This window comes from Haliotis asinina, chromosome 12 (assembly GCF_037392515.1).
Source record: "Haliotis asinina isolate JCU_RB_2024 chromosome 12, JCU_Hal_asi_v2, whole genome shotgun sequence".
In the NCBI taxonomy this organism is placed as follows: Eukaryota; Metazoa; Mollusca; class Gastropoda; order Lepetellida; family Haliotidae; genus Haliotis; species Haliotis asinina.
Genome location: NC_090291.1, coordinates 19,097,933 through 19,110,462, shown reverse-complemented (window position 1 = coordinate 19,110,462; position 12,530 = coordinate 19,097,933). Strand labels below are relative to the sequence as shown.

The following is a 12,530-nucleotide window of genomic DNA, read 5'->3' as shown; positions in this document are numbered from 1 at the left end:
GTTGTTTAAAATCAGTTCTAACCTGAATCTTCACAGTCATTTACTATAAAAAAGTATACAACTGAAACGTATGGAAGACCCATAAATGCACTTGGAAATACAGAAGCAGATTCCAGCCCTATGTGTGTACAGGCAGTCTTTAAGTCAAAGCACTAAATGGAATTGCAGCTAGTAAATGACAAACAGATATTCATTATACATATTTTATTTACATATAATATATTTATTATGTACAAGACAGTCACCATATATATTTTATTAATATATCTTTTTTGTTTATGATGAGTGACACATTTACCAAAGGAAATAAATCGTGTTTGATAAAATCAAGTCTGATGCACAGTATCCACATTCTGCATTCTGACTTTTGTTGAATTGATCATTATAATGTGGAAACAACAAAAATGGTTTGGACTAAGAGGACATTTACAAACCATGATCATCTAAGACACACATCCGACTGATTACTGTAAATCTGGAAACTTGTAACACCAAGATAATTATACAAATTCTGCAAGCAACAAGCATTCACACTAATATCAATCTGCAGTTGTTTCTGAAGACAAACAGCAAACAAAATATGTAAGGAGGGACATTCCTCATTAACGTCCGCATGCTCTCAAACCAGCCAATATATAATCACTATTAGTTTGTTTCCTCAAATACTGTTGCCAGTCAAGTGTCACATCAGGAATGTTCACTGACCTGTTGGATCTGATCACATGGGTTAACAACAGTGTTTTCCTGACATATATCAACCTAATGGAACTATAGTAAAACACCTACTTTGTCAACTGAAACAACGTATGTACTCTTACATTAAGAATCAGTTACCTTAAGTTAATATCATGAAAATAAAACATGAAAGACACTGCTCAAGACCGCTTCATGCTGCTAATGGAAACCCTGCAAAACTTAAACAATATTATTTTCCCTATCAGTGTGAAACATGTTCTGGTTATGGTGATAAACAAATACATTTCGGCAGCAACAACTTGAGATTCCCATCATAGTGTCTCTCAATTCTATGATGATCCAATAGTTTATTCTGTTACAATACCTCTCTGCATGAAGGTCTTACAAGAATTACAAAGAATGCATAATGATATGAAAAATATAATAGAAAAACTGACACAGAACAAACAAAGATTCTTGTTTGCACAACCTTCTGTGTGGATGTCACGGCACATGTCAATAACCATATACAAATGCAACCTTAATTTATTGGTATTCAGAAGTGAACTTTCATGTCCATTTTGTAATAAAGCAATTAGGTCTGCAGCCTGAATTCTTGCCTGTCGGAACCAAAGCAGGGTTTGGCATCTTCATGCAAGATCTATTGCATATGATCAGATACAGATATCCCCTCTGTGCCTATCTCCGTGTAGAAAGACACTGGTTGACCACCTCCAACAAGTGTGTGTTTTCCAAGGCTGCAGCAACTCTCTCCTTGTCTGCCAGTTGCTTGTTTACTGAAATAAACAGCCCTTCACTCATAAACGCCACAATCTGTTCATTGTCCAAAGATAGACCTACAGTGGTACTCACCACACCAGGTCCATATCAACTTTAGGGTTGCAATGATTCTTCAAAGCCTCGCTAAGTCGATTCGATTTGATTTTCCTTATTGGACCCTTGATCCAATTATTTTTTACTAGATTCATCATAAAAGCAAAAACATTAGATTTCATTTAACTCTCAGAGTCAGTTTTTTAGTGTGAAATCCATTGTCCTTGAACAACAATTCTTATTTAGCCCAGCATCAACCAATCATGTTTTGCCTTATTCCAGTGCTTGAAACTACTGAAGTTGGAGTAAAAATTACATTATTGCATGGAAATAATTTAAAAAGGTATTCAAATATCGAATCAAAATAGTCATAAAAAATCACAGTCAGTTTTTGATGAACTGAAACGAATCGCTGCATACATACTAATCAACATACTGTTAAACTATGTATCACTGATTAGGGTTAGTATGAACACTGATTGTGTTACAGTAGTTGGTTCCAGATTCCAGAGTTTGGGGGCTAGAAAGAGAGATGCTACTCTCCTAAACCCCTAATTATCACAAGGCTGCAAGATTCTCATAAATGTCATATGGACACAATGGAACCTCTCTAAAATATTATTCCTGAAAATTAGCAAAATGTTTTGGGAGTCTGAATTAACTACTACCTCGTCTTGTAGTACCTGAATTACACAGATAATTGAATAATATTCAGTTAAATGAAACTGGGGTGTGAATCTAATCATTCTAATTTGATATTCTAAATGTAAACATGAGATAAGGAAAGGGACTCACACATAGGTACTCATAATGAGCCTCAAAACAAAAACGGGTGGACAACTCATGCACCTAAATTCTGTTCCCATTATTGCAATGAAGAGAATTGGACACAGCCGAGCTGTACATACCTGCTTCCTCTGAAGCATGGGTTCCTGGTGTAATAGTCACATCAACCTGCAAACCAATAAAAGGACAATTCAGGATAAGGACCCTTCTAGACATCTTCTTTTCAAGAATTCTATTCATATCAAAGCAGAAATTCACCATAAAGACCAAAATTTCCAGTAAAGCTTTTCAATTCAAAGATTATCACAGAGCTCCAGCCAATCTTGAGTCCATGAGTACTTACATGTGATCACTGACAGGCAATGTTGTCTTTAATAAATTTTACTCTAATGGGCCTTGTGTAGTCACTGTTACAAAGTCCTTTTAGGGCCTAAATGGTCAATACATTATTTATGAATCCTATTTCGTTTGCATTCCAATTCCATTTACAAACCTATGTTTTGTATGATTCCAAGTTTTGGAAAAATGCTATATGGTGGCATCCACGAGGCAATGGCTTAGCTGCAACCTTCACCAGACTAAACCATGCAAGTTAGTGATAACTGACAATGTTGGTTGTCATTTATACCACGCAATGTAACCTGGTCCCATGCATACCTGCACCATGTTTTCAGTCACAACATCAATCATTTAATTCTATGGTTAGGACCCAACTGTTTTCAGTTTTCACTGTAATCTTGCACAAGTGTAAAAAACAAGTAAACAAACAAGTTATGTCTCTTGATTTTATGTACACTTCATTTATAATTGATGTATTGATGAAATGTACAACTGAAATAAATGGTACATATTCAGTTTGTTTTTTTGTGAGATACCACCTACCCCTGTCATGCATTAACTATTAGTAAAGAAATAAGCACATGTGACCTCTATCATGCATTATTTATCACCACTAATACAGGTTATCTCTATAATGAATTAGTTATAGTGAGTGAGTGTGGTTTTGCACAGCTGTAAGAATATTCCAGCAATATCATGGAGGGGGACACCAGAAATGGGCTTCACACATTGCACCCATATGAGGAATCAAACCCACGTCTCTGGTGTGACAAGGACATGCTCAAACAACTAGGCTACCCTTTGGCCCCATGAAATAGTTATAACTATAACCCAAACTGGTATGAATTTTGCATCATTGGCAGCAGACATGGTGCCAAATATTGGTCTCTGAGAGAGAAAACTCCATGATAATCACTATCATGGTAAAAGTAAATGACTGAAGTCTCTGACCTACCTTGAACCTTGGTGGCAGTGACCTGATGAGCTTGACCCGAATGGACAGTCCGATGAGTGTAGCCATGCTACAGTGGGGGATAGTGGGGGTGAACTCAATCTTCACAAAGTTGTCTTGGTCACTCACCTGAACATGAACATTGTGCTGAAATGTACTTCAGATCATAGTTAACAGAGATTCCATAAAACCATAAATAGCTGTAAACATGTTACATCAATGTAAAACATTTTTGCTGAGTGATCTCCACTGGCTGCTGTGTAATGGCCAACATGCTGAACATACCCTTTCTGAATATAGGACCTTTAAACCAAAGTTTTTGACTCAATACAGGTTCTAAGACTATTACAAATATTTACATAACTATATCACATTCAACTGATCACAATTCCTTGATGGCTATTTTTACTGTATTTTTGTCATGAATTTCCCCCAAAATAACAGCTTAGGCAGACGAAAAAACAAATGTAGTGCCATATTATGGTTCCATAAACTATATCTTCTTGTGTTCATTGGACCATGTTAACTTTTGGCCCATTCATGTATGCTTCAGCCATTACACCATCATCATATTTTCCGTAACTTTAAAACATTACACTTCTTGCATATCAAACAGCCATCAGATCTATTCTTCAACAATCCGGACATATAAATCTCACTCAAATCCCCACATGACAGCTTACCTGAACTCTTGACTCTTCCACGACCTTCAGCTCTTCAAGGGACAGAGGATGTTCTGGATCATTAATAATGCGGATAAGATTTGGTGCAATTAAGGAAGCATAGCAGTGTTTCACATTGTTAATCAATAACAACAACTGGTCCACATCCTTTTCCTTACCAGCATCATTAAACTCAAATCAACTCCTTTTCATTGGTAACCACTCATTTGCCCAAAATTCCTTGCAAAATACAACAAGTACAATACATCGGCTATTGGCAAATAAATATAATGGATGAAAAACAGATCACTGCCAAGCATATCAAAAAGCCTGTGTTGATCAAAAGATATTTTTGACAGATGTTACTATATCAACATTTTCGGATGACATACGGTACCCATCAGCAAGGGCTGTTGCTAATATCAACTACACGTTTGTAAAGCCCAGATTTGATTACTTGCAAGCCCTGAGGATACAACTTGAAATACTCTTGTAAAACATCAAAGCAAATTAGTCATTTACTATCATGAAATGAACATCAAATTTGCCGGGTTTTTTTGTATACCTCCATGACTGTTAATGTGTCGTAATATTTTTTAGGGGTACATATATATCAAGAAAATATAGTCACTCCTATTTGACCAGTGATTTAATCGTTGTTTGGGTTAAATCGTTCCAAAAGGCACCATACACTAACATAAAAAGTAAATGCCGATATGACCGTAGATCAACGTTCACGAACATAACGTGGTCTTGAGCAGGGATTCACCGTCAAGTTGACCGAAAACCGAACAATACTTAATTGGTATCAATTAAATCGGTCTGTAGCTTACACCAGAAATAACTTGAAAGGATATCAAACACTTCTCTTGCGTCTATTTCATCAACTACGTCTTCGTCTTCATTTTCGGGCAAAATATCCCTGTCCTTGGCTTTTTGATAAATGACTGGGTTCGCGTTATCGAGGTCCCCCGCCATTTTGAAATTCAAAAATAATATTATGAAATGAAATAGGATTGTTTTACCTTTCGCTGAAAATACCCATAATCATATAATATCAATTGGCAACATTGACGTAAAATTCCGGAAAAATATATTTGTGTATATTCTCTGAACAAAGTTATGGTATGTTCTCTAAATAAAAGAAATAATTTAGAGTCCGAAAACGAATTACTGACTGATACATTAGTCGTGCTTTTGAAACTCTCTCGTGACGTTCCTGGTTTACGCACACAAGATTAGAATTTGGAATTATTTCCCTTTTTTAATCCCCTCGAAAACTTGCGTGAAGTCGCCCACCCGACCAATAAACACTGTCTATAAATAGAGCTGACAGCACGAAGCCGAGTGCGCTATATTCAATTATTTTTTATCATTTGTGTACAGGTTAGTTCATCCAATATTTCGCTGGTGGTGGTGGCGGTGTGTGTGCGCGCTCGCATGTGTGTGCGTGCATGCGTGTGTGTATGTGCGCGCGCAACCCCCACCCACCCCCATTGTTTCCAAAATTAAAGACCCCCACCTCCCCAGTCAATCATCACCAGCACACAACCAAATCTAAACTCTGACAAATGGTCCAGTGCCACAAGAATGCGCTGCTGTCAGTTGTATTGGTCAAAACTTGGATTACGATCGTTTTTAAGACTGAGTTTAGGGCCTATTTTGTCAAGTTAGGCCATCTTTTTTGCATGAATATAGTAATCACTTGTATGAAAGTCAAGCACTGATTTTCTACACACTTGCTTTGAGGATTCCAAGTTTTAGTCGGTCCTACACTTACTAAAGGATATGATATGATGCAGTTATCAATGTCACATTGTAATGATCTATGATTTTATTTAATGAGAGATTGGATTTCAGTGAGAGATACTTATAGCTTTTGCAAACTTTATGTTGTTACAGAAAATGAAGATTAAAAAAGAATCATTGTAGACACTGACAGATGAGAGACATGTCTCAAAAAGTGAAGAAAAAGCACTATTACAGGCGAAAAGATGTCGTTACCATTGAAGAAGATGCCACACATGAATTCAAAGGTCACCGCAACTTGGCAGTTGAAGAGTTACCTCCCTGGACAAAGGAAACAAAAACAACAAGAGCATCTAGAAAGGCTGTGTCAAGGTAGTATCTTTAATAAAAATAATGATAATAAAATGCTTTAATTTCATTGGTCAATGATGCTTTAGCAAGTTTCTGTGTGACCCCTCCCAGGAGGGCAAGAACTGGAAAAAATATTGCCAGGGAGGGGCTGGTTCATTTGATGCATGTACTTTTTCAAGCAATTTTCTAGTTTACTTATGGAAGTACCTTGTTATCTGTCGACTGATTTACAGAGTTATAAACACAGACATCTAGAAGATGATTAAAGTGATATCTTTCTCCACAGATCTCTGAATGCATTCCTCAATACTGGCAAAGGTGGCACTGTCTATCTTGGAGTGATTGATAATGGCACTGTTCTTGGACTGAAGCTCACACTCTATCAGGTTGGTTTCATGCATTTTTAAATAATTAGGTGAAAGATGTTTACTTGTAAAGTTGTAGATTTTTAAGGGTTCAACAAGGGTAGATGATTTTAAGGTTTAGTGATTGGAGTTGTATCGCTTTGTAGTGAAAGGATCTGCTTTTGTTGAGTTTGAATCTCAAACTTGCAGTGATGAATTTGTTATTATTCTTAATAACCCTTTCTTGAAAAATTGAAGAAAGTAGCAAATATCTGAAATTTGTAATTTGTTGCAGATGTCTAAAGTTGGTATTTGTAGTAAATGTCTGAAAATAGTAGTTTTTAAAGAGAAATGGTCAAAGATAGAGTTGGTTCAATGTTACTATTATTTTTCTAACATTTGTATAGCGCTGATATCCAGTTCAGCAGCTGAATGGCCCTTTGTTTTTTTCCTTGCTCATTGGATGGATCTCAGCGTCACATTGTATTATCAATCTCGACTCTCTGGGGAATGTACAACTCTTGCAGCCAATAGGCGCATCAAGTTAAAGTGGCTTTCCCCATCCTAATGAGGCACCCATTCACAGCTGGGTGGACTAGGACACGTAGTCACAGTACTTTGTCCAAGTTTACTGCACATTGCTATACCTGCAACTAGGTGTTTGCATGTATTCATATGATCATCATCTGGTCATTTACTAATGGGATCGGGTGGTCAGGCTCGCTGACTTGGTTGACACATGTCATCGGTTCCCAATTGTGCAGATCGATGCTCATGTTGTTGATCACTTGATTGTCTGGTCCAGACTCGATTATTTACGCACCAACGCCATATAGCTGGAATATTCCTGAGTGCGACGTAAAACTAAACTCACTCACTCAATCAGATATGTTGGTAGTTTTAAATGCACAGGGCTGTGTACTGTTCAGTAGGGATTGTTACAATACTGAATGAGTCTGCACGCAAAGTTGACACCAAGGATTTTACATATGGTTACAGGTAGCCTTGATCCTGTCAACTCAGCCTCGCTATATCACCAGCTTGGCACCTTAGACAGCTCAATCACTACACCTCCAAATGTTCATGATTTATGATAATCAGTCAGATGGTATTTCAGAAAGTGATAATGAATCGAGACCAAAATGTCGTAGTCACAAAAAGTTTTTAATCCATAATTCAAAAATGCCCCTTAAGAAGTTATGAATCTACAGGGTTCATCAGTATACTGTTTGTTTGTTTGAAAGTATCATTTTGTGATAGTGTGTTGGTTTTTTTGTTTTCAGAAAGACCATGTAGTGGCTAGTGTCCAGGACCTGTTCTCTCGCTACCATCCTCCTGTACAATCACACAGGTACAAGGTGAAGTTTGTCCCCGTGTTTGGAGAGGGCAGCACTGAGGAAGAGGTTCTTAGGCTTATTTCCAAGTCAGACAGGTGAGTTTGTGTGCAAGAGTTGGTGTTGAAGTCAACAGAAGTGTTTGTGTTAGGAGTGGAGAGTTTGTACACAAGTCAGACAGGCAGGATTTTGTGTCCAGGTGAGAGAGGTGAGAATTTGTATCCAAGTCATATATGTGTTAGTTTGTGTTTGGACAGATAGGGATGAGATAGTGTCCATGTCAGACAGGTGAGAGCTGATGTCTGGTCAGGCAGGTGAGAGTTGGTGTCAGGTCAGACAGATGAGGGGTGGTGTCAGGTCAGACAGGTGAGGGGTGGTGTTAGGTCAGACAGGTGAGAGTCGGTGTCAGGTCAGACATGTGAGGGGTGGTGTCAGGTCAGACAGGTGAGAGTTGGTGTCAGGTCAGACAGGTGAAGACAGGTGAGAGTTGGTGTCAGGTCACACAAGTGAGAGTTGATGTCTGGTCAGACAAGTGAGAGTTGGTGTGAGAGTTGGTGTCAGGTCAAGCACTTGTGTGTTTGTGTTCAGGTCAGGCAGGTGACAGTTTGTATTAGGATAGACAGGTCAGAGAGTCAGAGTATGGGACTAACAGTAATTGTAACACATTGTACCTTTCTAGAATGAATTTGGTAAGTAGAGCTGGGAATGAACCCCCTTGCAAATTATCCATGCATAGCAGCAGCACTTACCATTCTACACATCCTCCTTTTTCAGTGTGGGGGTAGCCCTGTGGTTAAAGCATTTGCTGGTCACACACAGGTTCAATTCACCACATTGGTACAATATGTGAAGGCCATTTTTGGTGTCTCCACCATGATGTTTCTGGAATAGTTCTAAAAGCGGTGCAAAACTGTACTCCTATTTCAGTGACTATTCCGACACCTCCCAGAGACACAGAACCCATGAGTTCCGTACCTACCATTACTGCTGGTGTGATAAAGACGCTTTTGCCCAGGTCAACATGGTAGGAAGCAAGAATTAACTGTTCTCTTTTGTGTGCTATTTCCAGGTAGTACTTTCACAAAGTTCCATGAAATTCATTTCAGAAATGAGCATCCAGTGTGTACAAATGCCAAAAGAGATGCAGAGTAATTTTCAATTTGTTGCAAATTTTGTTCTTGGCTGGAAATACAATATTCCTCTAATTGTGTCACCAGTCAGTTAGTGGTGTTCCAATTAATTTAAATTATTGCAGATGGGTCACAGTTACCAAATGACCAAGCAATCGATCACATTTTCTCATTATTGAAGACAGTGTTGTAACTACTGTTTTAGTCTTTGAAACACTTGACAGTGGAACGTATCTCCGAAGTTATCACTGAATATTTCTTAAAGACTCCAGGAAGCCTATGTTCATGATATATTAATATTATAATTATTATTGATCATCTCTTTAAAGCAGCACAGTGTATCATGTTATACATATCTGCAAGAACAACCTCAACTGAAAAATAAAAAAAGTGATGCTACTGAATTTTTTTTCATGATTGTTCATTGATAATGAAGCAATCATCTGTTAAAAGATTTCAACCACTTCCCAACACTAGTACTACTGTCAGTTTTAGGTGAGAAGAGCGGTACGTTATGTCTTTGTTGAAGATAACCCCCAAATCAATTAAAACCATTGCATTTTTTCATATTATTCTTAAAAACACGTTTGTTACTTTTTAATAAGTAAGTTCTGGGAAATCTGACAATTTATAGAGTTCTTTATTACATTTCAACACATATATAAATCTTGCAGTTGAATTTGAATAAATCTATCAATGTAACTGACTCCCTCTTCCTCTGTCTACCAAACTGCAAGAGCAATGTTTTGCATTGTCTGATGACACTAGGGGGTGCTGTCTCCAGACTATGTGATAGAGATCACCATCAAGCCATGGGACCCTGATGACCCCCACAACACTGACGGGGTGGGGACTGTGGTAAACCAACACCCCACACACGAAGATGAGGAGGGCAATGTTTATATGAGGAGGCAAGCCAGCGTTGTCAAGGTAAGAGAAATTTTGTAGTATGTGTTATGTATCCAGCATTTTAGTTTATTTTTGTGTGGCTGAAAACTCATGCAGTCAGTCATTATCGATGAGCTCAGTAGTACAATCGATATTCATGAAAGAAACCCATCAAATTTAAGTTTAGAAAATATGTTTCTTATTTTTATGTTTGTTGAATCAAGATATAAACGAGTTCAACTGATACAGTTTCCTGCAGTGTAAACAAGTTACTCTCATGCCTTTCTCAACAGGCAGTATCCTCAATTGTATAGATCATGGCAAAATGTATTAATAGGTGTCTGATATGCTTGTATTCTGTTGTGATTTCCCGCATGAAGTTTGAGGTGAGATTTTTTTTATTATCGACCTCCAGTTATTATTCTACTTATTGTGAGCGATAGCCAGCGCCACTTCATACAAGCAGGCAACACATCACTGATAAACTTGTAGATATATGACAAGAGTTTGTTTATTTCCTTATTCACTGATAGATACACTGTGCTTATATCCATGAAAATGTAACATTGTGGAATTTAATAGTTCATCATCAAATATCATCAAGATAATATTGATATGAGTGAATGAAGACAAAGACATAGGGGATGGGGTAGGGGGGTTGGGGGGAGGAGTGTGGTGGGTAGCACATCCCCACATCCTGACGGTTTATACAAATGAACATTGAAAATGGGTGAAAATGAAGTGAGCACCCTCCTATAGTGTACCCCCATCCCTATATCAAAAAGCAATATCTGCCCCTGTGAGGTAAAGAAGTATTCCTCTGATCCACTGGCACAACTGGATGGATCGCGTGTCAATAGTATACAAGAATTTATTAATGCTACAATAATAATATTTGATTATGACAATACTGGTTTAGATTTTAACACCTTGAATAGGACAGCCATGCCACAATGTTCACAGACAGTAATAGTAATACAGTCTATGTTCATAGACAGTAATAGTAATACAGTCCATGTTCATAGACAATAATAGTAATACAGTCCATGTTCATAGACAATAATAGTAATACAGTCCATGTTCATAGACAATAATAGTAATACAGTCCATGTTCATAGACAGTAATAGTAATACAGTCCATGTTCACAGACAATAATAGTAATACAGTCCATGTTCACAGACAATAATAGTAATACAGTCCATGTTCATAGACAATAATAGTCATAGTAATATGGCATTATTATCACATAGGTCATATTTATGAATACACAATGACATTTAGAAAGTGGTTAAAAGTAACACATTATATTTCAGATATTACTTTTTCTCAACAAAGTAAAGATTCAAGTTTTTTTAGTTGACTCCTATTAGGATGATTAGGAGCTTTACCCTGATAGTTTGGGTTTAAATCCCAAATGGGAACCATTCCTTAATGTACTAGAATCTGTACTTTACAGAGAATATGTAACCCCAAACAAAGTCAAATTTACCTTAATGTCCTTGTCTGCATCAGACGTTATTTCACATTTTTACATGGTATAGCGAGCATCAAAAATATTTTACCTCAACTCACAAACATGGGAGACCTGGGGACCCCCTATTTTCAATTTTAAGGATCTTCGTAGGCAATATGATGGTCTGGTGAAGAAATGGTCTGGAGAACTTGGCAGCAGTGAGTACATATTCGAGGACTGTTGTCTTATGAATCAGTATGTTTCTTTGGATGGAGGGGTACTCAAGTGATTAAACTGTTTATTTGTCATGTCAGGGTTTGATTCTGACACGGGTACAGTGTTTGAAGTCTATTTCTGGTGTCCCTTACCATGGTATCATAGTAATATTGTTAAAAGCATCAGAAAACTAACCTCACTCCCTCTTTTGCATTAGTGCCATGTTTCAAGGCAAATTGTAATTCTTTTCACAGTATTCACTGAACGATATTGCCCAGTTAACTCGACAACAGGTGAAGGAAGAATGTGAAGCAGAGATCAGAAGGTAGGATGAGTCATATTCACAATCATCTCGACAACTGGTTCCTTGTCACTGTTTCACTACCAGGCAGCCCTTGTGAAGTGTTACTTGACTTGTCTGTTAGCTGGGAATTAAAACAGAAGTAATATTGATGCATCTGTTGCATCATCGACTGCCTCCATGGTGTAGTGGTTAGAGTGGAAGGTCATAGGTTTGATCCCCAGCCATGTCATACCAAAAGACATCAAAATATGGTATTTGTTGGTCCCTGCCTACCGCTCAGCATTAATGGGTACAACAAGAACTGGTCGGCTCGGAGGCAGTATAATGTGTCTGCATGACATCTTTCATGCTTTACTGCGACATGGTGTCACAGTGAGCAGGCACTATTATTTAATCCGGCAAGTTGTCCACCCTGGCATAAAATCTCAATCCCGTCCGTGGCTTGTACATTTATCATCTACAATCCGGCATGTTGTCTAAACTGTATTATTTCCTCAGTTTTTTTTTAGACA

The 12,530-nt window shown here is 37.7% G+C and overlaps 2 protein-coding genes across 4 annotated transcripts in view; one reads left to right on the top strand and one right to left on the bottom strand.

Annotated features, from left to right (window-relative positions):
- Positions 1-189: 189 nt before the first annotated feature.
- On the bottom strand, positions 190-5,226 carry LOC137258115 (cytosolic iron-sulfur assembly component 2B-like). The gene is made up of 5 exons (XM_067795676.1): positions 5,106-5,226; positions 4,270-4,349; positions 3,590-3,715; positions 2,418-2,463; positions 190-1,472 (listed from the first exon to the last, which is right to left on the bottom strand). The coding sequence occupies exons 1-5, from the start codon at positions 5,224-5,226 to the stop codon at positions 1,375-1,377; spliced, it is 471 nt and encodes a 156-aa protein (XP_067651777.1). The 3' UTR covers positions 190-1,374.
- A 206-nt stretch (positions 5,227-5,432) lies between these two features.
- The window catches only part of LOC137258287 (schlafen-like protein 2), a 9,103-nt gene continuing 2,005 nt past the window's right edge, over positions 5,433-12,530 (top strand). Inside the window, exons 1-7 of one of the 3 annotated variants that reach the window (XM_067795915.1) lie at positions 5,433-5,634; positions 6,151-6,369; positions 6,635-6,734; positions 7,976-8,124; positions 8,954-9,050; positions 9,925-10,086; positions 11,969-12,039. In XM_067795915.1, the coding sequence (XP_067652016.1) occupies positions 6,191-6,369; positions 6,635-6,734; positions 7,976-8,124; positions 8,954-9,050; positions 9,925-10,086; positions 11,969-12,039 (758 nt within the window). In that variant the 5' untranslated portion in view covers positions 5,433-5,634; positions 6,151-6,190. The other 2 variants (XR_010954622.1, XR_010954623.1) reach the window with 2 other exon arrangements.

Excerpts from the sequence above, each read along its gene's own strand:
- LOC137258115 (XM_067795676.1), bottom strand. The coding sequence starts at position 5,226 with ATGGCGGGGGACCTCGATAACGCGAACCCAGTCATTTATCAAAAAGCC. Across the intron at positions 3,716-4,269 it reads TGGAAGAGTCAAGAGTTCAG|GTGAGTGACCAAGACAACTT; the intron begins GTAAGCTGTCAT and ends GTTCATGTTCAG. Across the intron at positions 1,473-2,417 it reads CCATGCTTCAGAGGAAGCAG|TAAACAAGCAACTGGCAGAC; the intron begins GTATGTACAGCT and ends TGTTTATTTCAG.